Below are 27,573 nucleotides of genomic sequence, written 5' to 3' on the forward strand. Positions count from 1 at the left end.
ACATTTTTTAAAATCAGAAGACTTCATGTAAGCCAGATGAATTTCTTTTTAATGAGAAGCCAGAAATTGACTGAGACAGATGGAAGGTGCACAGAAACCTCAGATCCTGATTGTACATGTTGCGGCATTTCTTTTCATTTGAGGGTTCAATTAGATGTTTTTCTTTCTGCTCAGGGAAATATAAGCGCTCCAGCTGGGTACCATATTCCAGAACCTTGTTCCTTCTGAATTCCCGTTGAGATCCTTCATCTTTGTAGCAGTGACTTTGTACTGGAATTAAAACCTGACTTCTCCAAGCAGTTCAGGAGAGAGCATCAGGAGATCTTGTTAGTCATTATAGGTGGAAGAGATCATGGGAGATGGGCAGGTGGTTCCTGTCTCTGCACACCTGGATGGTCTCTGCTATCACAGGCTCGCAGTCTTCATTCTCAGAAATTTTGTTCCTAAGCAACCTAGTGGATTCATTTTCAGAGGCAAACAGTAAAACTGGGTGTAACTTCAGAGCATCTGTTGTCATTTAAAAAGTAACAGGCATGAATGTGCATACCTTCTTCATGATCGACAGGGCTTACTGAGAAAGGCCAGGGTTATCAGTAGCTGTGGCTTCAGATCTTAGCCGGGAGGGTGAGAATAGTAGGAGGGAGGAGGCAAAGATTTTTGTGATTTTCATGCAGGAACAGGTTCATACTGTGGCTTATACCCTCCAGGTGAACAGATTTCAGACCACAGTAGACCTGAAAGTTAACAATGACTCCCGTTTCCTCTGTTGCAGTTATGGTTTCAGAGGCACGTCTGGGGTCCTGGGGTCCTGGTACAGACTGCAATACCCTATTGGAGGTGGCCAGGGACCCCGGCTGCCTTGATGCTGGTGGTCTCCTCTCCTCCTTCAGTGGATGGGAGTGGTACTGGGGATTGCTGGAGTGGGAGAGCTGAGTAAGCGTAGTTATAGCCCCTCATGAGCAGAATTTTAGGTTCTGTAAGCTCATTCCATGCTGTCATAGTTATGACGTATTCCATTTCTATAGGAAGCCTTCAGGAAGGCGCGCATGTGTGTGTGTTGGAGGTGGTGGGGGGACCTCTATGTGGGAGTTGCTGGTGAGTTCCTGCTGATGTGGTTTCAGTGATTCTCAGTTCAGACTGGTGAAGATAATGTATATAGTTATATCATGGCAGAATTCTTTATATGTGTGGAATTGTACCAAGCATTACAAGATATTTAGGATTCATGAATTCAATGAACCGAGTGCCAGCAGTCCGTTTGTGACAATCAGCAGTCATGGTGACAGTTGGCAGGGTCCCCACACGTCTCTGCACATCTGTGAACCAAACACGAGTAGCTCTTGGCTGTCTTCTCACTTGCTGCCTTACTTGGGGAGCCTGGTTTTTCTTCTCTATCCTTTTTCCCTTTCTTCCTTCATTTCATTTAATGATCAAAGGTTATAATGGAAGTTCTGGGTGGTGAACAAAATATTAAATGGTGAAGTTTATCTAGAGTAGTGGCTTTTAAACTTCAAAAAACATACATCCCACAGTAAGAAGTACATTTTTTATCACATGTACAAAACATATTATAATTTCACAAAACACCTCCTCTTAGAATGGTGCAGTCTGGTATTTTTTGTTCTATTTTTCCTTCTATACAAGTGGTTATGAGTCAGTAAATTAAAAGACCTCTTGCGTCAAATCTCAGACAGTGAATGGTTATAGTCATACACAGTTTTATGTACACATATACATGTAGGCAGAGATTCTCAGAGGTGTCTTCTGGCCAGAAAGGGAGCAGAGTCCTTCTTTAATAACAAATTATCCTCTTTGGAATGGGGAGAACAGGAGATTTTTGAAGAATGTTTAAAAACCTTGGTATTGAGACTTCCCCTGGTTGTCCAGTGGCTGGCACTACGTGTTCCCTGTGCAGGGGGCCTGGGCTTGAGTCCTGGTCAGGGAACCAGGTCCCACAGGCCATGACTAAGAGTCCGCGTGCCACAACTAAATGTCCCGCATGCCGCAACTAAAACCTGGCACAGCCAAATCATTGTTTTCTTTTTAAGGGGGCTTCTCTGGTGGTCCAGTGGTTAAGAACCCACTTTGCAATGCAGGGGATTTGGGTTGGATCCCTGATCCCACATGCCACAGGGCAGCTAAGCCCATGCTCCGCAGCTACTGAGCCTGCACACCACGACTAAAGAGTTAGTGTGCTGCTACTAGAGATCCCGAGTGCCACAACTGAGACCTGACACAGCCAGATCAACAGATAAGTCTTAAACAGTATTAAAAACAAAACACCTTGTTATTAGTGGCTTATGCCTTGGTGACTTTTGGTTACCAGCTCCCTCCTAGGTCATCACTGAAAGTGTTAGTTGCTCAGTTGTGTCTAATTCTTTGCGACTGCATGGACTATAGCCCACCAGGCTCCTCTGTCCATGGAATTCTCTAGGCAAGAATACTGGAGTGGGTTGCCATTTCCTTTTCCAGGGGATCTTCCTGACCTAGAACTCAAAACCAGGTCTCCCTCATTGCAGGCAGATTCTTCACTGTCTGAGCCACCAGGGAAGCATTCATTGGGTTTGTGTAATTGAGTGGCATGGCATGGCAGTGTTATTATGGCTGTTTAGTCCTAAGTTATGTTTATTTTTAGTAAGTCACATTTGAAGAGCTCTTTACTGCCAACAAAGTACTGGACTTCGGTTCAGATTAATTCACTTAAACTCAGTGGTTGCTGGCAGACAGAGGGTTAGCCAGTTTTGCAGAGGAGGAAATGGGAATGAGGCTGGCAGAGTGACTCGGCTCAGCTGCACTATGATCAGCGGCTGAGCTGAAATGCAGCCAGGTCCTCTGACTCCCAGTCCAGTCCTGCTCACTGTGAGTGATACAGCAGGAGCTTGCCTGGAAGTGTCTCCTCAGAGGCTGTGAATCTACAGGCCCTCTTGGTGGCTTGCTCTGCTTGGCCCAGATGGGAGGTCTTCCCCCTAGTGTAGGAAGCCCCTGTGGTGGTCCCAGGGGTTAGGGTTAGAAGGGTTAGAGCCCTTAGGGTTAGGGTTTAGGGTTAGGGTAGGGTTAGAAGGGTTAGAGCCCTTAGGGTTAGGGTTTAGGGTTAGGGTAGGGTTAGAAGGGTTAGAGCCCTTAGGGTTAGGGTTTAGGGTTAGGGTAGGGTTAGAAGGGTTAGAGCCCTTTCAGTATTTTCCCTCCCAGCAGAAGCCGGGGGCACCCTGACCTGCAGCTGTGGTGCCAGCCTTGGAAGCAGCATCTGGCGGAGGGGCGGTCTCACTCCAAACACATCCGTGTCACTGAAGCCAAGAGCAGGGAGGAAGCCCCAAGCTATAGAACTTTGAACGGGGCGATGGAGAAACCCCTGCCCCTGCCCACCTCTGTGGAGGAGTCCTATATCACCAGCGAGCACTGCTACCAGAAGCCCCGTACCTACTACCCAGCTGTGGAGCAGAAGCTAGTGGTGGAGACCCGGCGCTCTGCCCTCGACGACGCTGTCAACCCCCGCCACGAGAACGGTGATGATTCCCTGTCTCCGCGCTTGGGCTGGCCTCTAGACCAAGACAGGAGCAGAGGGGACAGTGACCCCAAACCCAGTTCCCCAAAGGTACTGGCTCGCTTGTGCTTGTTCTTGTTTGAGATCTTGTATCATCTCCTCCCAGGGCTAAATGTTCAGTGGAAGATGTTTATGATAGAGTTGTGTTTATTTTAAAATTGCATATAAATCTGTTTATCATATTCTTTTTCTTTTGTCTTTTAAAATGAGTACAAAGTCAAAAGAGCCCACTTAAACCCCAGATATCATTGGTTCTAGGAAATGTTGGCAAAATGGCAGAGTCAGGGGTGGTGGGGGTGGAGGGGTCGGAGGCAGCCAGAAGAAAAGGGTAATTGACTGGAACTTGACAAATGATAATAAGTTAGGAAAATGAGGTTTTTTTCCTTTGGTGCAGTTTATCATTGCATCTGGGTGCTAATCCTCTGCAAGAGCAGAGAGCGAGTCAAGTGTTTTGTCAGGCGTAAGTGTTTCAGTACAATTCTATGACGACTTTACTTTTAACTTTGTAGCCCTGGAGCAAGGACAGTCCATTTTGTCCAAATGTTTGCTGGTTTCATCAGTTTTCCCAAGAGATACTCCCAGGTTCTTGTTACTCACGTCGTTCTCTTCTGGAGCCCTGTGTGTTCTCTTGCCAGTGTTCCCTAGTCTCATTCGAACCATCCTCAGTAGTCAGTGAAGGGGTTGGGTGATGAGAGCTTCCCCACCCTTGTCATACTTACTGTCACAGACTCCACTGTGTGGGGTGATATCACCACCCTAAGTCCACCACTGCCTCTCGCAGAAGGGGAGTAGCCTAGATTAGAAGGCCCTCAGCAGTGGGCATTATACCTCGTTCAGCCTGTGTCCTTGCCAGGGTCTAAGCAGGGCTGGGTAAGGCTGGTGAGGACAGTCTTCGGAGGCAGACCCAGTTTCAAGTCTGGGCTCTGCCACTTGCTGTGTGACTCTGAGCAGGTCCCTTCACCTCCTCAGAGGTGTCTCCTTACCCCCTGCCAAGTGAAGCTGGTGATGGGGACCTCTCAGTTTAGTGTGCAGCACACCTGTGAGGAGCTCTCAGCACATGGCTCTGCACACGGTCACTCCTCCATAGATGTTAACTGGAACCTATTTCATTTCCAATCAATGAATGAAGGGTTGCAGTCACAAACCCCAGAAAAGGTTTGTGGTCATGCAAATTATGCCAGTTGCCTAGAGGCACCTGGAACATGATGAAAAAAATCAAGAAGTCCTGGGCCTAAACAAGGCAGGTAGAGTTAAAAATCTCTTTCATGACTGGCAGGTTGACCACAAGCCAGCACTCTGTTTTATTCACATTATCCTATTTGAGCCTCATGAACTTTTAAAGTAGGTTTTACTACTTCTTCTTTCCCATGAGGGAATAGAGGCCCAGAGAAGTGAAGTAACTCATCTAGGTGCATGCGTTCAGCAAGACGTATAACTAGGACTTAAAATTAGTTTGTCTACATACGAGCACCCACATACTAACACTCGTCCACACTTGCCCTGCTCTACTCTGATCCCAGGTTTCAGGAAGCGGTTCTTTGAGGCCTGCTTCGGCCCTTAGGCATTGGGCCATTCATTGGGAAGCAGCTTGGGAGCCTCCGAGCCAGAGGTCCGCGCGGCCCTGAGGCGGTTGTTATTGGTACAGCAGGCCCGCTGCCGCCCCGTGCCTGAGAGAGGACGGGGGCCGGGAGGTAGCGATTTGGACTACTCGAACTGCAACTGGGTTCTCAAATGGTTGCAAACACTGGCTGGTTGGAAAAAGAGGCTGGGAGCTGTCTCCATTTGGTAACTTTGATGCTCTTACATCCCCAGGTGAGGGAATATGTCTCCAAAAAGGTCCTACCTGAGGAAGCCCCTGCCCGGAAGCTGCTGGACAGAGGTGGAGAGGGGTTGCTGAGCTCCCAGCACCAGTGGCAGTTTAACCTGCTGACACACGTGGAATCCCTTCAGGACGAAGTCACGCACAGAATGGACTCCATTGAGAAGGAGCTGGATGGTAGGGCTCCCTCCTGGGCTCCCTGTCCTTGGCAGGCTCTGTGGGCCAGTAGGAAGAGCTGCTTTCTGAACCCTCTGATTTAGCTTTCCAGGGATAGCTGTGTTCTTGCCTCTTCTGTTAGTCCCCTCATCTCCATTCTCCCCTCAAGATGGCCAAGCCTGACTTTCAGTATCAACCAGGCACTTCTAAGGGCTGTGTGCTGTCAGGGGTCCCGCCTCACTCTCCCAGTCCCTTCTGCCCAGGAGAGAGCGTAGCGGAGCAGCTGGGCTCTGCCTGTGGGCGGTGTGTGTCCTGAGCAGGTCTTTACTGACCGAGTTCTGTGGGGAGCTGATACTTGGATGCTTTGAGCTTTAGCATGTCTGAGGATTAATCTGAAAACCCCTTCTTTACAGACTTTCCTAAAATATAAAATGGAGCCTTCTCCTCTTTATCAGCAGATATTTTAGAACTTGACTGAGTCATTTATGTTGTCCCCAGACATGTCCCCTGATGTTGAGTTATCAGATGGGCTTGGAGGGTCTATCAGCAGGTCTTTTAGAGCTTGGCTGAGCCATTTACGCTGCCCCGATATGTCCCCTGATGTTGAGTTATCAGATGGGCCTGGAGGACTGAAATGTTGATTCCCAGGGTGTTGTCAGTTTGGTTTTTGAAGACAGACTTCTTTCTTTCTTGTTCTCTTGTTTCCTAATTATTATTATTTTTTCATCCTTAGAAAGAAGCCTGATTAAGAAATAAATGTTTTGTTTGCGGATTCTGAGGATAGCTAGGCTATTATTACTATAATTGGGGATGAAATAACTCAGAAGAAAAATCCCATGTGTTAACATAAGCAAAGGTCACAGGGTATGGGTGAGGTCAGGCTAGAGAAGGACAGCTATCGAGAGGGGAAGCGAGAACAGGAAGGCTTCCTAGAGCTCCAGGGACTGAAGTGGAGCCTTGGAGAGAGCTGTGTTTCTTGCTACAGGAGGGGTGACTGAGGCAGGATGCTAAGAGGTGGCTGACTGGGAAAGGGATGGCCCTGTTGGAGGACAAAGGCTAATGTGCCCACACGCTTCCTGGCCTGCCCCAGAGGCAAACCTGCTGAACTGGGGATTGCAGGCCAGTCCAGGGACCATTGTGAGGGTGTTGCTGAAAGCTAGAGTGTTTCTCTCTCTCTTTACTCCTGAAAGGTTTCCTTGAGCTCCTTAGAACTATAACAGATGCCAGGTCTGTGGAAAACCTTGCTAGTAGAAAGCTGAAAGACGGTCCAATGATGGACTGAAAATTGTGGAATTGACTCTGGGTCCCTGAGAAGAAGCTCAGGCACCGTAGAAACAGGGCGAAGGTTCTGTTGTTGCCAAAGGAAGCTGCCCCGAGAGGAGAGGTCAGAGCCTACTTACTTAATCACTGATGTTACCCCCTCCCGCCCAGCTTGGGCTGCTCCAGCCCTGAGCTCACTGAGTGGACAGTGTGGCCAGGCCAGGATGAGAAGCCTGAACTCCCTTCTCTGGGCTTTCAGAGTGCTCTTTATGTGTCTTAACTCATTTGGGGCCGCATACTCTTGTCTATTCTTACATTCCAGGCCCTGAGAGGTACCGGAAGCAAGAAAATCAGTTTTAAGTTTAAAGATTTTATTCACGTAAACAGACTTTGCGTTGTATTTAATTGAGATTCCTCAAAATCCCATTTTATTTCTACTATCTTCATTTCATCTAAATACCTCAAGATAAACTGAGCCTTTATAGGAATTTGTATATAATATTCCTTTTTAAAAATCTAATAAGCTGTTATATTGACTGACTATACTTTAACAAATGTCATTGTTTGAGTATTTAACCATTATTTAATAACTTGTGTAGTTGTGTGAACAGTCTTATAAAACTAAAAGATAAAGATATTTAATGAGCATGAAAACACTGAATGTTTTAGCATTAGATTTTTTTTTTTTTTTTTTTTAATGTTATCTAGACGGTCTCTATGTAGATGGTCTGGGGGAAGGTATTTGAAATGAAACTTTATTCTTATAACCTTCTGCCTTGTTTGCACTCATTATACCGTTGAGCTTCCTTAAAAGAAAAACTTGGGGTTATGGTCCAGCACCTGGTGTGGAGAGAAGGCCGGCAGACTGGATGCTGGGGTCCAGAGGAGGTGCTGTTGGCTCCCATAGTTATGTGTCTGGTCTTCATTTCTGCAGATCTAGAGAGAAGACTTCCCCCTTAGCGGCTCCAAACACTCCTCCTAACCAAGTTCATAGACTATGAGTGGCCTAGACCATGGGTCCCCAACCTCTGGGCCTCAGACTGGTGGTACCTCCTGTCAGATCAGGGCAGCATTAGATTTGAAATAGTGTGCAATAAGTGTCGCACAGAGTTGGACACGACTGAAGTGACTTAGTCGTAGCCATGACCGCAATAAGTGTAATGCGCTAGAATCATCCTGAAATCTGCCCCCCTCACCACCCCTGTCCATGGAAAAATTGTATTCCACCAAGCTGGTCCCTGGTGCCAGAAGTTTGGGGACCTCTGGGCTAGACTCTTCTAGTCTGCACACTGATTGTTTCTTTCTCCCTGTGTGTGCCTACTGGGTCACCAAGGTGTTGGGGGACATCTTAGGTGAGCCTGAACCAGATCTGAGGTAGTTCCAGTGGCTTTAGCAGGGGCCTCTCAGCAATTGTGAGCTTCCCAGCTGACTCAGTGGTAAAGAAGCTGCTTGCCAATATAGGAAGACATAAAAGACATGGATTCTATCCCTGGGTTGGAAAGATTCCCCTGGAGGAGGGTACAGCAACCCACTCCAGTATTCTTGCCTAGAAAATTCCCTGGACAGAGGAGTCTGGTGGACTACAGTCCATGGGGTCACAAAGAGTCAGACACAACACTAACTGAGTGCACACACACACGCTCAGCACTTGCGATGGCTTCTCTTGTTGCAGAGCATGGGTTCTAGGGTGCTGGGGTCTCAGTAGCTGCAGCACGTGGGCTTGGTGTTGCGGCTCACAAGCTGTAGCACAGAGTCAGTGTGTGGCACCCAGCCTTAGTTGCCCTGTGGCATGTGGGATTTTCCTGAACCAGGGATGGAACTGGTATCCCCTGCATTGCACAGTAAATTCTCAATCACTGGACCACCCGGGCAGCCCCATCCTATTATTTTTAATTACAACCCAGGATAAGGGTTCCCAAGGAGAGCAAGTGATAGCCTAGCACGGGTGACTCGGAGACCAGACTCAGATTATAGAGTGGAGGAGGGCTCCCTGAGAAATAGCTTGCAGGGGACAAAGGGCTTAGAAATGTGGGGAGGAAGATGAAGGACTGATCTGAAGAGGGCAGAGGAGTGTGTGCAAGGCTGCAGATTGCTTGAGGAACAGGCCCTGCATGGTCTTCCTCTTTCTGCACCTCTGGCTTGAGGGTCCAGAAAGTTCTCAGTACAGGTTGGTGCACAGACTAGAAAGACTACAGGCAGGCTGGGGCAAGCTTCAGGCCTGCCTGTGGGGGGCGGGGCGGGGGGGGGGGGCTCTTGTTAAAGAATCAGGGTTCCTGGATGACCTTTCCCCAAATGCCAGAGCTTAAGGGAGTGGCTTGGGAAAGAAAAAATATCTTTCTATAGAAAAATCATGCTCTCAGAAGCAAGACAGCTTTTTAGATATTGAGCTAATGATAATCAACTTTGTTATTACCTGGTTGTGCTCAGTAGTGTCCAGCTCTTTGTGACCCCATGGACTGTAGCCCACCAAACTCCTCTGTCCATGGGATTTCCCAGGCAAGCATAGTGGAGTGGGTTGCTATTTCCTCCTCTAGGTGATCTGCCTGACCCAAAGATCAAACCTGCATCTCCTTTGTCTCCTGCACTGGCAGGTGGATTCTTTATCATTGCACCACCTGGGAAACTTATTACCTGGTCATCTTACATTAAATATTTAGGAAATGAAATCAGAGTATTCAGTGCTACTCATGCTAGGAATCAGTATGAAACAAATCAATTTACGGAGATAAAAATAGACCTTTTCAAGTCCTGTTAGAGTCACTTGTCTTAACAGAAGGCTAACACACCAGGCTTTCTGATTTTCAATATCGGAAGGTCTTATGAAGGTACTCTTGCCTGGAAAATCCCATGGATGGAGAAGCCTGTAGGCTACAGTCTATGATAGACTACAGTCTATGGTGGGCTACAGTCTATGGGGTTGCAGAGAGTCGGACACGACTGAGCGACTTCACTTTCACTTTCACTCTGAAGGTGGGGCAGTAACACTGAGAAAGGTGGGTATCTCAAAGCCCACTAGACTATAGACTAATGCAATAGTCATTAGCTATGTGTGGCTAATTAAAATGGAATAAAATTTAAATTCAGTTTCTCAGTTGTATTTGCCACGTTTTAAGTGCTTAGTAGCTAAATATGGGTAGTGGCGGTATTAGACAACACAGACATAGCCCATTTCCATCATCACAGAAACTTCTATTAGATGGCACTGCTCTGCAGCATTTAACTTTGTCCAAGGGGTAGTACTTCCCAGAGAGGGTGATGAGTCAGTGTTGCCTGAAGTGGTCTCCCCTCCCTGCTGCTCCCCCACCCCCGGTTAGTGGTCAGATGAGATAAAGTGCTGACATTCTTGCAAATCAAGTGTTGGGAACTCACCGGGTCCTGTCTCTCTTCTGCCCACAGTGTTGGAGAGCTGGCTGGACTACACTGGGGAACTGGAGCCCCCGGAGCCTCTGGCCAGGCTTCCGCAGCTCAAGCATTGCATCAAGCAGCTGCTGACGGACCTGGGCAAGGTGCAGCAGATCGCGCTCTGCTGCTCAACATGAAACTGGGCACCCCAGACTAATGGGGGCACAATCCTGGGGTACCTGCAGGAGGAGCTTCACATATTTAAATAAATAAACCTAGCATGCCGAATGCACGTGACACCGACTGACTTCAGGGATCTGGGCAGGGGTGTGATGGACTTGGACAAAGAGGCCATTTTGGCTGCTGGAAGGGAGGGTACTCTGATCTCAAAGCCTACCAGGAAGGTAGCAGATAGACTCTTGGGATTCCCTTCTTCTGTGCACATTGTTGGAGAGTGAGTCTTTTTGCACAAACTTCACTTGAAATCGTGCCACTGATGATAAATGGAATGAGAGCCAAAAAAGTGTAGTTGAAAACAGTTGTAAATTCAACTTGCAGCTTATTTAATTGACTTCTCTGTCAGGTTGGGGCATATGCCAAGCCTTCTGGGTTTCTGCCTGGCATGAATTTAGGCAGCAGGCATCATTTTCATTTTTCCAGCTTCGTGGGAATGTCATGACTTCACCCTTGTGTGGAGGTTGGGAAGGAGTAGAGGCCTGGGCCGGCCTGCCTTCTCCCTAGAACTCTTCACTTTCTCACCACCTCTCTTGCATGACTTCATGGTACCGGGGATGAGTTTTGTATGCTTTCACCCCAGAATTGGCTGGGTTGTGTCTTTTGTTGCAGAACCCAAACAGCCTGTGGAAGAAGTAGAATCTCACTGTCATAAGAATCTAGGAGGAATCCCAAAACGGAAGCAGACAGGGTCTGGAACCCGAAGGACAGCATTTTCTACCCACTTCTTAATATTGACAGCTTACCAGTTCTATTTAATGTCCCCAAAATGGTTCTCCCAAATTTGAACTCTTTCACTGTAAAGATTTGCTACAAAGATGTGGTTTGGGGGATGACCTTATTTTATATTGTTGTAAAGAAACCAGATTCTACATCTGCCGCTTTTCTCCTTCCCTGAAGGGTATATGTTCAGTAGTCAGCATTTTCAGAATTGTTTTAATATACTTTAACACTTTAAATTTCCTGTTTGTATTATTTTGTGAGATCAAGGTGATTATGCTGCTTAAGGTCCAGGTACAATTTGTACCTTTGGAGACAATATTTGTTACTCTCGCAGGTTACGGTTCCACGTGTAATTGTTTTGTTTTTTCCTTACCAGGTAAAGTTAAAGAAACTGTTCCATGCTTTGAGGAATGACCCATTTTACCATTTAGTTTTCCTATCACTAAAGGCAAAAATCAAAGCACATTTGTCAATTAACACTCACGAGTTAATTCTGGGTTTATGGATCTGTAATGTTATATGCTGCAAATCTTTACTATGTAAACGTGAAGTAGCCAATATCTCAATAGCAATGACAGGATCTCCGGTGACCTCCAGGATGGTTAGGCTTTACGGCACAGGTAATCGTGGTCACAAGGGCCTCTGTACAAAGATCTGTTTCAGGGAATGCTTTGTCTAGTGATTTAATTCGCCATTTGATATAAAATGAATATAGAGCAAGTTGACCTGCTGGAGCTTATGTATCAGAGGGAATACATGTGGCTACAACATCTGTGATAAAGCTGACACAATTCCTCTATGAGGTTGCTTCCCATTGCTAATGTTAGTGCTTTCGGTGTGGGAAGAAACACTCACGGAGTGTGCATGGCATCTGTCTGTATTTTGTACAATTTATCAGATGGCCACATCTTAAGAACTGTGTGATGCTTGTCCGAAAAGGGAAGAAACAGGATGATTTTCTGTAGCCACAACTGTGAGGTACAGTGATTTGTATTGATATTATTAAATTACTGATTTTTCTTTCCTAAAAACACATTTGACCGTCACTTCTGGGGAAGCTGTAATGGTGGTCAAATCTCACGTTTTTTTCAGGATGGAAGAAGAAACTGAGTTACCCTAACTTTACCAAGTGGTCATTAGTGGGTTTATTTTATGCTTTTTGTAAAGGAAATAATCCCTTTTCACTCATTGTGACTTTTGTCCTTTGGGAAGCAGGGATGACTCTGAAGTTCTGATCACTTCAGTGTGCTTCCCTAATTTAAAGCCATGTTGGAGGGGCTCCATCCCCAATTCCTTGGTCAAGTTGAATTAACCCCAAGCTGGAGCACTGGAAACTGTTCTTTACAAATATTACTGTTACCATTTAGAAATATGTACACTACCTAAGTTTTCTTTTGAGAAAAACTATCCACCTATAAAAAAGAAAAATTGCCTTGACAAAAACAGTTCTGGTTTGACTAATCATTTTGTTTCTTTAAGTGACGAGTGTATGCAAGGTGGACCCTTGATGAGCCAACATTGCACTGTGGATACATATCTATGTTTACGCGCTGTTAGAACAGAAGGCGCTGTATATAGAAATGTTGCTTTGAAGCAATATTTGCAAAACATGCAAACTTCTGTATCTGTATTTGGAAAAATAAAACAGGTTTTTGTTGCTACGTTTCAGTCACTTGTTATCTACTCAATCCTTAATGTGCATTAATTTTCCATAAACATTACCTTTTAAAGCAAGTCTGCTTTTATATTCTAAATAGATTTATCTTTGGCAGGGAGGTAGCCATACATGCATGCCCAGTCATGTCCAACTCTTTGTGACCCTGTGGACTGTAATCCACCAGGCTCCACTGTCTTTGGGATTCTCCATGCAAAAATACTTGAGTGAGCTGCCATTTCCTCCTCCAAGAGATCTTCCCAACCCAAGGATCGAACCTGGATCTCCTGCATTGGCAGGTGGATTCTTTACTACTGAGCCACCTGGGAAGCCCTGTAGGAGCAGATGCAGGCTTAAATCCAAAATTCCAAGGAAGTATACAAAATACTTTTGAATTCATTTAAGTGTCTAATATTCAAAAGTAAAATGCCCCATACCACCCTCTAGGCTGACTGACTCATGCTCAGTGGTGTGAGCTGCAGGACTATTACCTTTTTGCTTGTTGAAGGCAGTGCAGGGAAGACAGGTCTGGCCTTTCTTGTATTAAAAGATGGCACCCATGACAATTAGGACCCTTCTGAAAGCCAAGCCAAACGACTTTGGACCCCAATCAGCTCCCTTCCTGGGTGTGCAGAAGACTCAAGAAATGGAGTTAAACTGCAGAGCTTCCCTATTATTTGCCAAATCTCTTCCCTTCCTAAACAATTATGCTTATTTTAGAAAGTTATGAGTAGCTCCAACAATGTAAATAATCCATCAGTTCACACCAAATCTGTTCCTAAAATCTTTCAAGAGGCCTAAAATTTGGTGAGAGAGGGGTCTGGAGGCTTAAACCAGAATTCACAAGAACTAGCCTCTCTAGGTAAGGACCTGCAGTGAACACTTGTTAAAACAGCCCTGTAACTTGGGCCTTTGTGGGGAAGCCTGCGCCCACAAGGTAGGCTGATGGAGCAAGTTGAGGGCAGTATTGTTATAGCAGCAGCCAGTTAAATCAGCACTTAGTTACAGTCACCTATTTGCCTGCACGACCCACAGCCACATACAAGATTGTACCACTGTCCTCTATCCGCTGAGGTAGGAAAACAAGCTCAAATTCTAGCCAATGAGAGGTACAGGCGAATTTGGAACCAGGCTGCCGAGTCCTCACTGCATAGGCTCCAACCAAACAAAGGAAACCCATGTGGGGCGCTAGGGAACGCGCAGGAAAAAAATATCCAGATGTGGAGACCCATAGCCAACACATAATGATCCTACAAAAGCCAACGAAGGCCAAGTAAATAAGAAACAAAGGCTTTATTCTCATAGGCCCCCAGTTGGTTTCACAACTAACCATAGAGGGTGGAAATAGGTTCGGGAAAATAAACACTGGAAAGGACGAACGGAAAGGTCACACGAGATTGCAAGAACTGCCAAAACTCATTTTTCATTATCCCGTATTGGGGAGCCAAGCTCACGGTCCCGGACCCGATCATGGCTCCAGTCCAGAGTGCCTGACTCGGGTCGCCCGCAGCTCCGCCGCTCAGCCAGTGATGCGCACGTCGGTGCGGCGGCGAAGCCGCCGGGCCCGCGCCGCCTCGGGCAAGATGGCGAGCAGCTGCTCCTGCACTAGCATCTCCACGATCTGCTCCTTTGTGCGGATGTCGGGCCGCAGCCACTGGCGGGAGAGCTCCCGAAGCTGTCGGAACGCCTCCCGTGGGCCTGCAGCGTCCTGGTAGCGGAACTGCCGGAATCGCTGGCGGAAAGTCTCTGGGCCAGGCCGGGAGCCGCCAGGACCTGGAGGGGAGCGCGGAGAGGCTTCGGCAACCGGCGCAGGGCCCTGGGGTGCGGGTCCGACAGGCAGGTCTAGGGCGGCGGAGCCCGCCGCAGGAGGCTTAACATTCGCTTCGGGGACCGCGGCGCTGGGATTGGAGGAGTCGGGGATAGATGGTGGGGCTTCAGGAGTCAAGGAGGAGCCCGCAGGGTCACCCTCCGTGCCTGAGCTCGGGCCGGCTCCTTCTTCTTTCCCCGAGGGTGGCGCGGAGGTTCCGGCTGGAGCCAAGCTTTGCTCGGTGGCCGCCATGACTCTGGCTCCACGCGTCGCTCTTTGTCCAGCCGTTGTTGGCTCAGCTCTGCGTCTGCAAGGGGGCGGGGCAAAGGAGACTTCCCCTACAGGGCGGAGCGCGCGATCCTGAGGGAGGCGGGCGGAGGGCGCGCCGAGCTTACCAGCGCCGGCGAAGCGCCTGGGGCGGCCGGAAGTGGGCGTGCCCGCTGCCTTCTCCATGATGAGCTCTGCGCACAGCAGTCCGGAAGCCGGGTCTGGGCTCCCGGAAGCGGCGCCCCCTCGCGTTCGCACGTCGGGTCTGGAGGTGGCGGCGCCTGCGGGGCTGCAGACCAATCTTAGCTCGCCACGGCTGGCTCCGGATGGTGGCGCCTCGGAGCACCTGTTCGAAGAGAAGTCCGAGGAGGAGGAGTCGGAGTCGGAGGAGGAGAAGGAGGAGGAGGAGCCGGAGGAGGGGTCGGAGGAGGGGTCGGAGGAGGAGCAGGTGCCGAAGCCACCGCCCAAGCCGGAGGAGGCGCGCAAAAGCGTCTTGGCGCGCCTTGATCGCTTCAGCTTGCAGGTGACCTGTGTCCGCCCCTGCAAGCGCGCCTGTGTATTTGGCCCTGATTAGGATGGTGGCGAGCCTAGGACTCGCGCGGGCTGGCGCCCGGCTGGTGGCAGGACAACGGGACGGTGGTCAGGCACTGGGGGAGGGCCCAACTTGGGAAAGTTCTCTGGCTCAGTCGAAAGAGAAGGGCAGTACACTCACCTGGTTGCGGGTGCAAGGTTTTCTACACATGTAGTAATAAAAGTTGGCCGTCTTATGGCGCAGAGTAAATGCCCAAGAACTCTGTTATTATTATTATTATTATGCCTGTCTTCTGAAACCAAGAGACAGGTGGCTCTGTGGGTTCTGCTTTTAACTTTAGGATTACTAATGCGTAGCCTCATATAGGTTGAAGGCAATGGCACCCCACTCCAGTACTCTTGCCTGGAAAATCCCATGGACGGAGGAGCCTGGTAGGCTGCAGTCTATGGGATCGTGAAGAGTCGGACAGGACTGAGCGACTTCACTTTCACTTTTCACTTTCATGCATTGGAGAAGGAAATGGCAACCCACTCCAGTGTTCTTGCCTGGAGAATCCCAGGGACGGGGGAGCCTGGGAGGAGGCCATCTATGGGGTCGCACAGAGTCAGACACGACTGAAGTGACTTAGCAGCAGCAGCAGCAGCCTCATAAAGTGGCCTCTAGCCACGTGTTTACAAGCCCTTAAAATGTGGCAAGTCGGAATTGGGATGTGCTGACATGTGAAATACACACAGGACTTAGTATGAAAAGAAAGTAATGTAAAATAGCTCAATAATTTTTTATATTGGTTACATGTTGGATTGATAATACTTTGCATATATTGGGTCAAATAAAATATATTGTTAAAATTCATGTCTGTCATTTTACTTTTAAATTGTGGATGCCAGAAAAATTTGCATTCCATACATGGTTTTCATTATATATTCGTTGAACAGTAAAAGCATGCTACCATGTGGGAGTCAGGCTGCCTTGGTGAAATTCCTGCAGGTTTATTTGCCAGAGTTGATGAGAGGATTAAATAGTAAAGACTTTGGGAAAAAGTGAAAGTGTTAGTCACTCAGTGGTGTCCAGCTCTTTGCGACCCCATGGACTGTAGCCTGCCAGGCTTCTTTGTCCATGGAGTTTTTCAGGCAAGAATACTGGAGTGGGGTGCCATTCCCTTCCCTGGGGGATCTTCCAGACCCAGGGACCGAACCTGGGTCTCCTGCATTGCAGGCAGATTCTTTACTGTCTGAGCCACAGGTAAAGAAAAGTCTTTTTAAATGTTTGTCTTCATTAAGTAAATTGCTGTCTCTGAGCTCTAGCTTCACTATCTGTAAAACGTGGATGTACTAGAACCTACTTCATCAGGAAGGAGAATTCAATGAGATGATGTAGGTAAAAGCATGTAGTTCTGACTGCACTTAGGTAAGTGATAGTATATTCTGTTTGACAGCTGGCTCTCAAATATGTTTCGTATGCCCATTTTAGGGCTTCCCTGGTGGCTCAGAGGTCAAATAATTGGCCTGCAATGCGGGAGATCCGTTGGTTAGGTTAGGGTTCAATCCCTGAATTGGGAAGAGGGCATGGTAACCCACTCCAGTATTCTTGCCTGGAGAATCCCCATGGACAGAGGAGCCTGGTGGGCTATAGTCCATGAGGTTGCAAAGAGTTGGACATGACTGAGCGACTAGGCACACACAAGCAAACTCACATGCCCATTTAAAGGCTTCCCAGATGGCTCAGTGGTAAAGAATCCACCTTCCAGTGCATGAGACACAGGAGATCAGCATTTGATCCCTGAAGAGGGAAGATTGCCTGGAGAAGGAAATGGCAACCCACTCCAATATTCTTGCCTGGAAAATTCCAGGGACAGAAGAACCTGGTGGGCTACAGTTCATGGGATCACAGGAGTCAGACACGACTACATGCACACAATCATGCCCATTTTACAGACAAGAAAACAGAAAGACGGGTCCTTTATGAAAGGTTTTATATAACCCTTGTAGTTCCTTTGATTTCTGCGCAGAAGGAGTTGGCCTCTTTGACAACCATCAACACGCCAGTGGCCCTGGTATAAAACTTGCCTACCCCATAGGATGTGCTCTTGTAGTTGAGTTAAAGTAGATCCTCACAGAACAGTGTTCACAGTCTGAAAACCCTGAAATTCATCTTCACAATGAATCTTTAATGTTTTAGCGGGAGCCAGTCTCCTTCCTTTAGACAAGGTACTCTTTTCCAGTCAACCTTAGTCCCCACCACTCCCTCTCGTTCTTTGAAGTAGAATGTTGTTTCATGTTACATTAACATTCAGAATAGTTGATTTACTATTGCTCTCAGGTGGTTGCTTTCCTAAAAGCTGATATTTTTCTGTCTTTTCAGCAGTGGGAAAAACAGGAGTCTAGGGTTTGTTATACCTACCAGCTTCAAACCTCTACTTCCTCTGCCACGACCTTGGCGGCTGGGTTTGCTGCCCTGAGTGAACCAATAGTCCTGTTTCCTGTGTGGTAACAGGCAGTGGGTATCCAAGGCTAAGAAGCCTGTTGTGAGGATGAGAGGTCCTGGAAAGCCTTCACTGGGAAGGGGACCTTTAAACCTAGACTCAAGAAGAAAAAGGATGGAATTAGGGATGTTCCAGGCAGATGGCCCTGTGTGGACTAAGGCATAGAGTGAATGGGAGCAAAGCTTTGTGGAAACTAGGCTGAGGAGTGATAGTCATGAGAAACTAGTCTTGAGAAGTGATAACTGAGGTTGGACGATCAATTAGAGATTGAATCCTAAAGAGCCTGAAATTCCATGGTGAAAAATTGAATCCTTGTCCTCTTGCAGAAGGGAACGAACTTGTGGTAGTGGGAATTCCAAATGTTAAGAGTTCTAGCCCATTTCTTTCATCCCTCTTGGAACCACAGAATATTAGAGATGAAAGGAGAGATCTCAGAGATCTACTAGAATTGTGGACCCTTAGAATGGCCGGGACCTTGGAGATTAAATCCAAAAATCAGATTCAGTTATTCTAAACTTTTAATGGGTCAATGAGCCCCCTAAATCTATTTTTTTAAAAAGTTATAGTATCTCTTCCTAGAAGAAGGATGTACTTATATACTTCTGCATACAATTTCAGGTAATTTCAGATTTCCATGAACCCATCCAGAGGACTGAGGTTATGTTTAAAATATTTATTTACATGTATTCTCTTCTCTTAAATTTTGCAGGTCAATAAGTCAAGATACCAAGAAGCAAAGGATTGGTTCAAAATCAAAAAACTAGTAAGTGTTTCTCAGAGGACAGAATTCTTTTGACTTCCTAGTCCAATGCTCTTATCATATTAGGCATTTTTATTAGCATTGAATGGTTGGAAAGCATCACCGAGTCAATGGACATGAACTTGGGCAAACCCCAGGAGACAGTGACAGAGAGGCCTAGTATGCTGCAGTCCAGGGGGTCGCAAAGAGTTGGACATGACTTAGTGGCTGAACAACAATTAGCATTAGGTTGGGAGCGCATAGAAATGGATCATAAATCATTCATTTTGTATCACTTAGCTTCCAACACAAGGCCCGACTCCCAGCTGACACTCAGTAAGTGTTGATTAGAGGACAAGCAGTGGATTGCAGACCATCTCTGTGAAGAGAGAGCTCCAAAATGATTTCCTGTCTCTTTTAGAGACTGGTGTCTTTTGATGCACACAGTTTGGGGCTCTTGGAACAGAAGCCTGGATACCTTTTTTTTTTTTAAAAGCATTTTATTTGGAAATAATCATAGAGTCGTAGAAAATTGCAAAAAGAGTGCAGACTTCACTCAGTTTTCCTCAATGGTAACATCTTGTATACCCATAGTACAATATAGTTGTACAAAACCAGAGAGTTGACATTGACCTAATCATTATTCAGTGTTTGCCAGTTTTATATGCACTCATTTGTATATGTGAGGAGGCCTGTGCAGTTTTGTCCTATGTGTAAATTCATGTAACTATTCTACCATCAATATCTAGAAATATTTGATCACCACAAACATCCCTCATGCTGCTGCTTTATAATCATGCCCATTCCTCTCCCATACCCCGTGTTCCCAACCATAGGTAACACAAATCTGTTCTTCATCTCTTTAGTTTTTTTCATTTCAAAATGTTATATAAATGGAATCATGTAGTATGTAACTTTTGGGGACTGGGTTTTGTTTTTTTTTTAACTCAGAATAATTCCCTGGAGATTCCTGCCTCAGAGCAACTGAGCTTGTGGAAGCCCATGCACCTAGAGCCTCTGCTCTGCAACAGGAAGTTCAGTTCAGTCGCTCAGTCCTGTCCGACTCTTTGCGACCCCATGAATCGCAGCATGCCAGGCCTCCCTGTCCATCACCAACTCCCGGAGTTCACCCAAACTCATGTCCATAAAATCGGTGATGCCATCCAACCATCTCATCCTCTGTCGTCCCCTTCTCCTCCTGCCCTCAATCCCTCCCAGCATCAGAGTCTTTTCCAGTGAGTCAACTCTTCGCATGAGGTGGCCAAAGTATTGGAGTTTCAGCTTCAGCATCATTCCTTCCAAAGAAATCCCAGGGTTGATCTCCTTCAGAATGGACTGGTCAGATCTCCTTGCAGTCCAAGGGACTCTCAGGAGTCTTCTCCAACACCACAGTTCAAAAGCATCAATTCTTTGGCATTCAGCTTTCTTCACAGTCCAACTCTCACATCCATACATGACCACAGGAAAAACCATAGCCTTGACTAGACAGACCTTTGTTGGCAAAGTAATGTCTCTGCTTTTCAATATGCTATCTAGGTTGGTCATAACTTTTCTTCCAAGGAGTAAGCATCTTTTAATTTCATGGCTGCAGTCACCATCTGCAGTGATTTTGGAGCCCAAAAAAATAAAGTCTGACACTGTTTCCACTGTTTCCCCATCTATTTCCCATGAAGTGATGGGACCAGATGCCATGATCTTCGTTTTCTGAATGTTGAGTTTTAAGCCAACTTTTTCACTCTCCTCTTTCACTTTCATCAAGAGGCTTTTTAGTTCCTCTTCACTTTCTGCCATAAGGGTGGTGTCATCTGCATATCTGAGGTTATTGATATTTCTCCCGGCAATCTTGATTCCAGTTTATGCTTCTTCCAGCCCAGCGTTTCTCATGATGTACTCTGCATATAAGTTAAATAAGCAGGGTGACAATATACAGCCTTGACGTACTCCTTTTCCTATTTGGAACCAGTCTGTTGTTCCATGTCCAGTTCTAACTGTTGCTTCCTGACCTGCATACAAATTTCTCAAGAGGCAGGTCAGGTGGTCTGGTATTCCCATTTCTTTCAGAATTTTCCACAGTTTATTGTGATCCACACAGTCAAAGGCTTTGGCATAGTCAATAAAGCAGAAATAGATGTTTTTCTGGAACTCTCTTGCTTTTTTGATGATCCAGCGAATGTTGGCGATGTGGTCTCTGGTTCTTCTGCGTTTTCTAAAACCAGCTTGAACGTCTAGAAGTTCACAGTTCACGTATTGCTGAAGCCTGGCTTGGAGAATTTTGAGCATTACTTTACTAGCATGTGAGATGAGTGCAATTGTGTGGTAGTTTGAGCATTCTTTGGCATTGCCTTTCTTTGGGATTGGAATGAAAACTGACCTTTTCCAGTCCTGTGGCCACTGCTGAGTTTTCCAAATTTGCTGGCATATTGAGTGAGCACTTTCACAGCATCATCTTTCAGGATTTGAAATAGCTCAACTGGAATTCCATCACCTCCACTAGCTTTGTTTGTAGTGATGCTTTCTAAGGCCCACTTGACTTCATATTCCAGGATGTCTGGCTCTAGATCAGTGATCACACCATCATGATTATCTGGGTCATGAAGATCTTTTTTGTACAGTTCTTCTGTGTATTCTAGCCACCTCTTCTTAATATCTTCTGCTTCTGTTAGGTCCATACCATTTCTGTCCTTTATCAAGCCCATCTTTGCATGAAATATTCCCTTGGTATCTCTAATTTTCTTGAAGAGATCTCTTGTCTTTCCCATTCTGTTGTTTTCCTTTGTTTCTTTGCATTGATCGCTGAGGCAGGCTTTCTTATCTCCTCGCTATTCTTTGGAACTCTGCATTCAGATGCTTATATCTTTCCTTTTCTCCTTTGCTTTTCACTTCTTTTCTTTTCACAGCTATTTGTAAGGCCTCCTCAGACAGCCATTTTGCTTTTTTGCATTTCTTTTCCATGGGGATGGTCTTGATGGATCCCTGTCTCCTATACAATGTCATGAACCTCAGTCCATAGTTCATCAGGCACTCTATCTATCAGATCTAGGCCCTTAAATCTATTTCTCACTTCCACTGTATAATCATAAGGGATTTGATTTAGGTCATACCTGAATGGTCTAGTGGTTTTCCCTACTTTCTTCAATTTCAGTCTGAATTTGGCAATAAGGAGTTCATGATCTGAGCCACAGTCAGCTCCCGGTCTTGTTTTTGCTGACTGTATAGAGCTTCTCCATCTTTGGCTGCACAGAATATAATCAGTCTGATTTCAGTGTTGACCATCTGGTGATGTCCATGTGTAGAGTCTTCTCTTGTGTTGTTGGAAGGATGTTTGCTATGACCAGTGCATTTTCTTTGCAAAATTCTATTAGTCTTTGCCCTGCTTCATTCCGTATTCCAAGGCCAAATTTGCCTGTTACTCCAAGTGTTTCTTGACTTCCTACTTTTGCATTCCAGTCACCTATAATGAAAAGGACATCTTTTTTGGGTGTTAGTTCTAAAAGGTCTTGTAGGTCTTCATAGAACCGTTCAACTTCAGCTTCTTCAGCGTCACTGGTTGGGGCATAGACTTGGATTACTGTGATATTGAATGGTTTGCCATGGAAACGAACAGAGATCATTCTGTCGTTTTTGAGATTACATCCAAGTACTGCGTTTCGAACTCTTTTGTTGACCTTGATGGCTACTCCATTTCTTCTAAGGGATACCTGCCCGCAGCAGTAGATATAATGGTCATCTGAGTTAAATTCACCCATTCCAGTCCATTTTAGTTCGCTGATTCCTAGAATGTTGACATTCACTCTTGCCATCTCCTGTTTGACCACTTCCAATTTGCCTTGATTCATGGACCTGACATTCCAGGTTCCTATGCAATATTGCTCTTTACAGCATCTGCAACAGGAAACCCCCCCACAATTAGAGAGTAGCCCCCACTCTCTGCAAATAGAGAAAGCCTGTGTCAGCAATGAAAACCCAGCGCAGCCAAAAAAATAAATAATAAGTAAAAGTAACGTGTACATGTCAAAAATAAAATAAATACATACATATATATATATAGGTTATCAGAGGACAAGAAATTCAGATTTTCAACAAAATTTAGATTTAGTAATTGTATTTCACTTACATTACACCACATACTACATACATTATTCCAGGGGCCCAGCTGTGCTTGTGGTGAAGAGAAAACAGGTTCAGCTAATATGGTTTGAATAAAAAGCTCCTAGGTTGTTCTGTGCATCTGTGTATATTTAGTTTTTTATTATGAAGTCCAAGAGGCTTGCTCTAGTCTCCTACCGACTATTAACTTCTTTTTGCTAACATTTTTTTTTATGATCTATGTTTGATCTTGAGATGCAGATCTATTTTATCTTTTGATGTTTTGCTGAATTGGAGAAGATTACTGATTTAGACTCTAGGTATGTAATTATGTTTGTAATTAACTCTTGTTTTTAGGGATTCTCATTCTTGATGAACCAGTGTAAATTCAGAAGCCTACATACTTCATTATCTGTTTGCTTCTTTCTCCTTTCACCGATCTGTATGCAATCCTCCTAGTTCCCAATTTTAATGAAACTGTTTTCACTGTGGTGCTCTACCAGTAGCTCTGTATTCCTTATTATACTTGACTGATTTTAGTACTTAAAATACTGATTCATTCATTTGAATAGGTTATTTATATTAATGTATTTTATATATATATATGATTTTATTTATTTCTTTTTTGAACTTATTTTGGCTGTGCTGGGTCTTCATTGCTGCTCAGGCTTTTCTCTGGTTGCGGTGAGCAGGGGCGACTGTAGTTTCAGTGTGTTGGCTTCTCTCTGCGGTGGCTTCTCTTGTTGCCGAGCGCGGACTCTAAGGGCACGGGGGCTTCGGTAGTTGTGGTTCCCAGACTCTAGAGTGCTGGCTCGGTAGTTGTGGCACATGGGCTTAGTTGCTGTGCAGCATGTGGGATCTTCCCAGACCTGGGATTGAACCCGTGTCTCCTGCATTGGCAGGTGGATTCTTTACCACTGAACCAACGGGGAAGCCCTATATTGATGTCTTTGAATATGCTTAGACATCTGTTTCTTGGTTTATCGAGTATAAAGGGTAACAAGATTTACAGCTATAAAAGTTGAAGAAACCCATGTACTCAGCCCTCCTACTTTCTCACCCTCTGTATATCTGTACTTTTTGGCTATATTATTCCTTGGTTCCCTTTTAATTACTCATTTCCAGCTCCTTCCCTTGCTTTTTGCAATCTTATCCTCTGTATTCAGCAAGGCTCGTTTCCTTTTTGATGTTTCTGAAATGACCTTCACTTGTAAGGTGCTTTTTTTAAAAAAGTACTTCATTTCCTAAGCTCTGCCAATGCCATCTCCTCCAGTTGCTTCATCATCTCTTCTTTGAACTATTGCGTCTTCGCTTTGATCTCTTGCTTTAAAATTCATTAAGCCCTTTGAGTCCTTTGTTTTTCATGATTATCATCTGTTTCATGTTAATTTTTTTCTGGTGAGTGCCTTTCATTTAACATTTTGTTTTTCTTGTTCCCTGCCTCCATTTCCAGTTTTTCTGTAATATATTTATATAGATCTGATGCTGTTTGTTTATTTATTTTATCTTTTTACTGTAACTCCCCTTTAAATGAAGTGAGTTATTCCTGGTCAAGATCTTTGTTGGAGTTGTGCATGGAGAAGGGACTAGAGAAGAATTACAGGCTGGCAGGAAGTCTTTTAAAGTCATTACTGAAGCTCCTTAGGACATGAGTTTTGTGTGAGTGAATTGGTTTAGTTTTTCCTCATGCTGGCAGATGGAGCTTGACAGCTGCAAGGTTGCAAAATTGGCCTGTCTGTGTCTATGTGTTTCCCTGGTCAGCTCACATGCCTTGCTTTTCCTTGGTGCCAGTGGTATCAGGAAAGCTCTCAGAGCCAGCTCTTTCATCACCGCCCCAGTGTTCAAGAGAAGATGGTGTTGGTTCTGCCTTCAAGATGCAGGAGCTCTAGAGCACTCTAAACTCTGCCAGCTCTCTCTCCCTGAGACCTCAGTCCCAGGCCTCCTCTATTGACTTCAATTCTCTGTGTCTTCTTGGTACTTGCCATTTCTTCATTAATGAGATGAGTTCCCACTCTGAACACCTTTGCCAGAGGGCTTTTTCTGCCACTAGATTGCTCGGCCCAGAATGCTGGTGAGTGAATGCTGGCTTAAAACTCAACATTCAGAAAACTAAGATCATGGCATCCGGTCCCACCACTTCATGGGAAATAGATGGGGAAACAATGGAAACAGTGAGAAACTTTGTTCTTGGGCTCCAAAATCACTGCAGATGGTAACTGCAGCCATGAAATTAAAAGACGCTTGCTCCTTGGAAGAAAAGCTATGACCAACCTAGACAGCATACTAAAAAGCAGAGACAGTACTTTGCCAACAAAGGTCCATCTAGTCAAGGCTATGGTTTTTCCAGTGGTCATGTATGGATGTGAGAGTTGGACTGTGAAGAAAGCTGAGCACCAAAGAATTGATGCTTTTGAACTGTGGTGTTGGATAAGACTCTTGAGAGTCCCTTGGACTGTAAGGAGATCCAACCAATTGATCCTAAAGAAAGTCAGTCCTGAATATTCATTGGAAGGACTGATGCTGAAGTTGAAACTCCAATACTTTGGCCACCTGATGCGAAGAACTGACTCATTCAAAAGACCCTGATGCTGGGAAAGATTGAAGGTGGGAGGAGAAGGGGACAACAGAGAATGAGATGGTTGGATGGCATCACCGACTCGATGGACATGAGTTTCAGTGAACTCCAGGAGTTGGTGATGGACAGGGAAGCCTGGCATGCTTCTGTCCATGGGATCGCAAAGAGTTGGACACGACTGAGTGACTGAACTGAACTGAATGCCTTTAGGAGCAGCCTTCAACCAATGTGACAGCTTCCCTAGGGAAGCAAAATTTGCCACCCCAAGATGTGTCTCTTTGGCATTAAGATTAATCTGATTATTTTTAAGAAACAGAAACCTCAGGAACCTTTCTTTTTACCCCCACTCCTACCCCCACCCCCTTAGCTGCCTAGAGAATTTAGATAAAGGACCTGGAATAGAGCTAATACCAGAGATACCTTCAAAGAATATGAACTGAGTGTGGTGGAGGAAACTCAAAGGACTCTAGCAATCAGAGTCTATTGCATGTTCCATTGTTACCCAGTCCAAGCTCACTTTGCTCACTGCACGAGAGGCCAGTGAATCCCAGGGACGAGGTGTTGAGGCAAGGAATATGAAAGCTGGCTGACGGAGAAGATGACAAATTCATACCTCAAAATAACCATCTTTTGGGGGGCCTGGATGTCAGGTTCTTTTATGGGTCAGAGATGGGGGTGGCTGAGGAAACAAAGTAAAAGACCATTGAATTCTTACGAATATTTATCTCCTAGCCTGGCAAGCCTCAGGCAGGGGGATGTGTTAGTTTCTTTTCCTTACAGTCATTCACAGGTGGGCAGGGTCAGATCCCCCTGTGAACTGAAGAAAGGCACTTTAGTGTAAGGGTCATGCAGAGGGGGCAGGGTTCTCTGAGGCAGGCCATTATGTGTGATTATAACAAAATGGGCAAAAACAAGAGTTAAAGTAAAAGTTAACCCCCCCTGGTTACACCATTGTGTGTGCAAGGCTGGCAAACGTGTTTATCAAATATTTGTTTTTTTCTATCTCCATATGAAATTGTCTTTCTTTTCAAGTCCCAAATCACAACCCCCAGCATCTTCTTTTTAAAATTTAATTATTATTAATTTATTTGTCTGCAGTGGGTCTTAGTTGTGGCATGCAGGATCTTTCAGTAGTGGCATGCAGACACTTACTTGTGGCATGTGGGATCTAGTTTCCTGACCAGGGATCAAATTCTGGTCCCGTGCATTGGGAGCGTGGTGTCTTAGCCCCTGGACCAGCAGGGAAGCCCCCCTAACATCCTCTTTTGTTTTTAAACAAAGAAGCTGAAATTTAAAGTGAGGATTTTGGCCATTTTGGCAAATTACTCAGTTTTCCTGGGTTTCTTTCAAGTATACATGTTATTAAACTTTTGTGTAATTTTCTCTTATTAATCTGTCTCATATCAGTTTAATTTTTAGACCAGCCAGAAGAACCTAGAAAGGCAGAGGGAAATTTCTTCCTTCTTGAGAGAGGCATGTTCTGTGCAGGCTTGCTAAGGTCCCCAGCACGTTGGAGCACTAGATACCGAGTGATGTGTTCATTCATATTGTTTAGTCGCTCAGTTGTGTCTGATTCTTTGTGACCCCATGGACTGCAGCATGCCAGGCTTCTTTGTCCTTCACCATCTCCTGGAGTTTGCTCAAACTCAACGTCCATTAAATAGGTGATGCCATCTAACCATCTCATCCTGTCATCCCCTTCTCCTCCTGCCTTCAGTCTTTCCCAGCATCAGGGTCTTTTCCAATGAGTTGGCTCTTTGCATCTAGTGGTCAAAGTATTGGAGCTTCAGCTTCAGCATCAGTTCTTCCAATGAAGGGTTCATTTCCTTTAGGATTGACCGGTTTGATCTCTTTGCTGCCCAAGGGACTCTCAAGAGTCTTCTCCAGCACCACAGCTAGAAGAACGGCCACAGTCAATTCTTTGCCACTCAGCCTCTGTCAGAAATGGTTTTTAAAGTATGAAGAAGATCAGATGATTTTTCTCCTTAGTCATGCTAACATAAATTATATTTATGGACTCTCTATTGACCATCCTTGCATTCCTGAAATAATGTTATTTTAGAATGTGGTGTTCAATTCCATTTGCTCAATTTATTTAAGATTTTAAAAGCAATATTCATAAATGAGATAAATCTCTAGCTTTCTCTTTTTATGCTACCTTTATCAGGCCTCAGTTGTCAGTTTCTCCTTACCTATTATTAATAAATAGAATTTGATAGTTTTCCTTCTTTTTATGCTCTGGAACAGTTAAGAAACATCTGGTGGACACAGGAAGAAGAGGATGGGACAAATTGAGAGAGTAACATTGAAACATATACATTAGCATGTGTAAAATACAGAGCCAGTGGGAATTTGC

At 45.4% G+C, this 27,573-nt stretch overlaps 2 protein-coding genes across 16 annotated transcripts in view; one reads left to right on the plus strand and one right to left on the minus strand.

The window, feature by feature from the left end:
- The window catches only part of PHF20 (PHD finger protein 20), a 129,542-nt gene extending 116,799 nt beyond the window's left edge, over positions 1-12,743 (plus strand). For 12 of the 15 annotated variants that reach the window (XM_055544918.1, XM_055544919.1, XM_055544914.1 and 9 more), the window contains 3 exons: positions 3,175-3,592; positions 5,354-5,537; positions 10,173-12,743. In XM_055544918.1, coding sequence (XP_055400893.1) covers positions 3,175-3,592; positions 5,354-5,537; positions 10,173-10,315 — 745 coding nt within the window. In that variant the 3' untranslated portion in view covers positions 10,316-12,743. The remainder of the gene's footprint in view (positions 1-3,174; positions 3,593-5,353; positions 5,538-10,172) is intronic. The other 3 variants (XM_055544921.1, XM_055544922.1, XM_055544923.1) reach the window with 3 other exon arrangements.
- Positions 12,744-14,003: 1,260 nt separating this feature from the next.
- Positions 14,004-14,905, minus strand: SCAND1 (SCAN domain containing 1). The gene has a single exon (XM_055544932.1). The coding sequence runs from the start codon at positions 14,786-14,788 to the stop codon at positions 14,249-14,251; it is 540 nt and encodes a 179-aa protein (XP_055400907.1). The 5' UTR covers positions 14,789-14,905; the 3' UTR covers positions 14,004-14,248.
- Positions 14,906-27,573: the final 12,668 nt, after the last annotated feature.

The sequence above is a fragment of the Bubalus kerabau genome, chromosome 13 (assembly GCF_029407905.1).
Source record: "Bubalus kerabau isolate K-KA32 ecotype Philippines breed swamp buffalo chromosome 13, PCC_UOA_SB_1v2, whole genome shotgun sequence".
NCBI lineage: Eukaryota > Metazoa > Chordata > Mammalia > Artiodactyla > Bovidae > Bubalus > Bubalus kerabau.